This window comes from Austrofundulus limnaeus, unplaced genomic scaffold (genome assembly GCF_001266775.1).
Source record: "Austrofundulus limnaeus strain Quisiro unplaced genomic scaffold, Austrofundulus_limnaeus-1.0 Scaffold624, whole genome shotgun sequence".
Classification (NCBI taxonomy): domain Eukaryota; kingdom Metazoa; phylum Chordata; class Actinopteri; order Cyprinodontiformes; family Rivulidae; genus Austrofundulus; species Austrofundulus limnaeus.
The window spans coordinates 126,033-129,164 of record NW_013953026.1 but is presented as its reverse complement, the minus strand read 5'-3'; the positions used below and the strand labels follow the sequence as shown (position 1 = coordinate 129,164).

The 3,132-nt window shown below is 38.0% G+C and overlaps 1 protein-coding gene across 2 annotated transcripts in view; it reads left to right on the top strand.

Annotated features, from left to right (window-relative positions):
* Positions 1–790: 790 nt before the first annotated feature.
* The window catches only part of LOC106531369 (heterogeneous nuclear ribonucleoprotein L), a gene marked incomplete at its 3' end in the record, with an annotated part of 30,900 nt that continues 28,558 nt past the window's right edge, over positions 791–3,132 (top strand). For both annotated transcript variants that reach the window (XM_014027216.1, XM_014027215.1), the window contains 2 exon segments: positions 791–900; positions 1,276–1,394. In XM_014027216.1, coding sequence (XP_013882670.1) covers positions 817–900; positions 1,276–1,394 — 203 coding nt within the window.

Genomic DNA, 3,132 nt, shown 5'->3' with positions numbered 1-3,132 from the left:
CAGCAGCTAAAACAACATTACAAACAAACAGATTACAGTGAAGGGTGAATTATGCACATATGGATACAGGAGCAGTGAGAACTACACCCATTAATGCACTATTAATGGAGACTGGTGAGACTCCACTGGAAATTAGAAAAATAAAATCACCACTAGTAAATTGGATACATAAAGTTAGTAAGGTAAATAATGTAACTTCAATAATGTTACAAAACTTTTGGGAATACTCTAAATTCCAGTGTTATGAATTTGGATGGATTGTGGACAAATTGATTAAAATGTATAGAGAATAAAGAAATAGTGCAGTTTAATCCTATTAGTGCTATTGCTCCATGGATATTTCCTGAGGTAAATTTAGACATGAGACTTCTTAAAATGAAAAATGATTGAAATCTAAATAAAAAAGGTGTAAAACTCTTAAGAAACTCATGGCAATTACGTTAAAAAAATTTTTGGACGGTTTTAAAAACGAAAAAGGATGTACGGGAATAGTAATATTTATTCCAGAGTTTAAAATATGCATTTCTAAATGCTTATCAGATCAAATATCTGTTTTTACAGCTGAAATGGTGGCAGACTTGTAAAACACATGAGCCTGAAAAGGAGAGATTAATTAAAATAATGAAAAATAACCTATTGGGAACTGAAGAAAACATTTAGATATATTTACAACACAAAACTAAAATTTTAATTTATTTGATGAAAAGTGGTGTCGCTGGACACTCGTGTACAGTAGGTGGCGGTATGCAGCTGAAATATGCTTGTGATCCGCCACAACAAAAACAAAGAAGAAGAAGAAAAGGGGACGACAACAACATGGCTGMCACTGCATCCCGACACTACGGAGAAGGAAGCAGAGCAACAAAAAGACAGAAAACTGAGGACGGAGGAATGACAACGGTGAGGGTGTCTCTAAACACYGTTGATGAAATTGCAATAAATATGTTCGTTTTTCCTTTTCCAATACAAGAAATGTGTGCGAAGAAGATATATTTGTACTTACAGCTAAAYCGTACAGGCTAGCTTATTAGCTGCTGTTGCGGAGTTAGTTTATTGAGTGTTTTTATATATTGAKAAGAAAAAAGCAAGCTGTACAGGGTTATTGTATTTTCAGGTCAGTGGAAGTAAAGATATAATACATAATTTATTAACGAAAGATAAGAGTATACTTTTTAGGCCTGGTTATTTCTATACATGAAAAAGTGAGTTTTGTCAGTTTGCAAATCAGTGTATTTTATAACTTAAGAAGCATCATGTTTTTGTCTTATTTCTTAGGAAAGTTAYGAAAACCGCCACAAACCACTGGCATCTCCCGTGGTGCACATAAGGGGATTGGTTGACGGTGTAATGGAGGCTGACATTGTGGAGGCTCTGCAGGAGTTTGGAACCATCAGGTTATTAATTTATCTCACCTGAACATCCAATAGGGATGTGGACATTTTTTTTATTCCATCCATCCATTTTCTTCCGCCTATCCGGGGTCGGGTCGCGGGGGCAGCAGCTTCAGAAGGGAGGCCCAGAYCTCCCTCTCCCCAGCCACTTCTTCCAGCTCCTCCGGGGGAACTCCAAGGCGTTCCCAGGCCAGCCGAGAGACATAGTCCCTCCAGCGTGTCCTGGGTCTTCCTCGGGGCCTCCTCCCGGTGTATTCTACACTAATATTAAATCTGACAGCAGATTCCAAAAGAACATTATGACCCATACAAAATAACACAAAATCATGATTATCTCAAGTATGAGGGGAGATTATGTTTGTTTAGGTGAAATCAGCTCATGTTTTCTTGCTGCAGTTCACAACGGAACCAACATGATCATTTCACCTTATTCTTATCCATTTTAGCTCACTTCCTTCAAGATATCACCAAGAAATTTTAGGAAAAGATTCACATTCAGGTTTTTGTAGGAAGCATCTTATCTAKCSTGGTTAAAACCAGCCCCWTGTCCTACGCTTTGCTTCATTCGAGGGTCTGGACTCTCGGCTATAGAGAAGAGATTCTTGCTGGAGGCGTGGCCTCTGAAGTTTAAAATGATTGGATCAGTTGGCCGTGTACGCCAGCTCCAATGTGAAGGAGACTAAGCTAAGAAGTTAACCGGAAATTGCGTGTGCTGTAAACAACCCTACTGAGAGGAGAAATATACCGAGCCGAACGAGACGACTGTAAATCAGAGCTGCTGCTTTGTCAGATGAATTAAATTTATTCTGGAAGCCTAATCAACACAGACTGGCTTCATTCATTTCCTCCACTGCCATTGCTAAACTCACAAGCAGACACTGCGCCAAAAATTGACGTCATTCAAAACTCTGTCTTCTGTTCTCTGATTGGCCCGAACAAAATTCTCCTGAAGAAATCCTTGTCTATGGGAGAAATCCCAGATGGAGCAGTGAAGGGAAAATMGAACTGAGCGGAACTGCGTAGGAAGGGAAGGCAAGGGCCAGGCCATCTTGTATCCTAAAAACTAATAAAACAATAAAACTGCATCATCAAATCAGCTTAATTTTAAATTTATATATTTAACAGGACGGTGCATATTAATTACAGTACATCTGCAACATGCCAGAATTAGCCAAAGGCTAGTTTTCATCTGTAGTCCTGGTGTCCAGTGTGWACAGTGGCACCCTAGGAAAACGTAAAATATTAAAGAATAAAATCATCAACAATTTAAGAACAGCATGCGTAAGGCAGTGTAGATTCATTACAAGAGAAACAACATTAACGGTAAAAACAGTGTAATACAAATAAAAGTAGTTCAGAAAAAAAAACAGCAACAGCAAAACATTTTAGTAAGAAAAGAGCATAAAATCAGCAATGAAAATATCAAGCAAAATAAAACAGAGTAAGACATTGAACAACTTAATGTGTCGTAGAAAACAAGGAAATTAAAACAATTTAAAAACCACGTTGACATCTGTTTTGTAAACCAATGACAGCGTATGAAATGTGTCAGGTGACAAAAATGAGCGTCAACACACTTTGCTGACAAGRGCTATTCCGGATTTTTTTTAAAACGTACTTTGACGTTTCAAATCATTATCAAATTTGGAACATTGGGCCTCATGCAAGAACCGTTCGTACGCACAGATTTGTTCTTAAATTGTGCGTACGAGTGATTTAGGAGAATTTGTGGCATTCACCA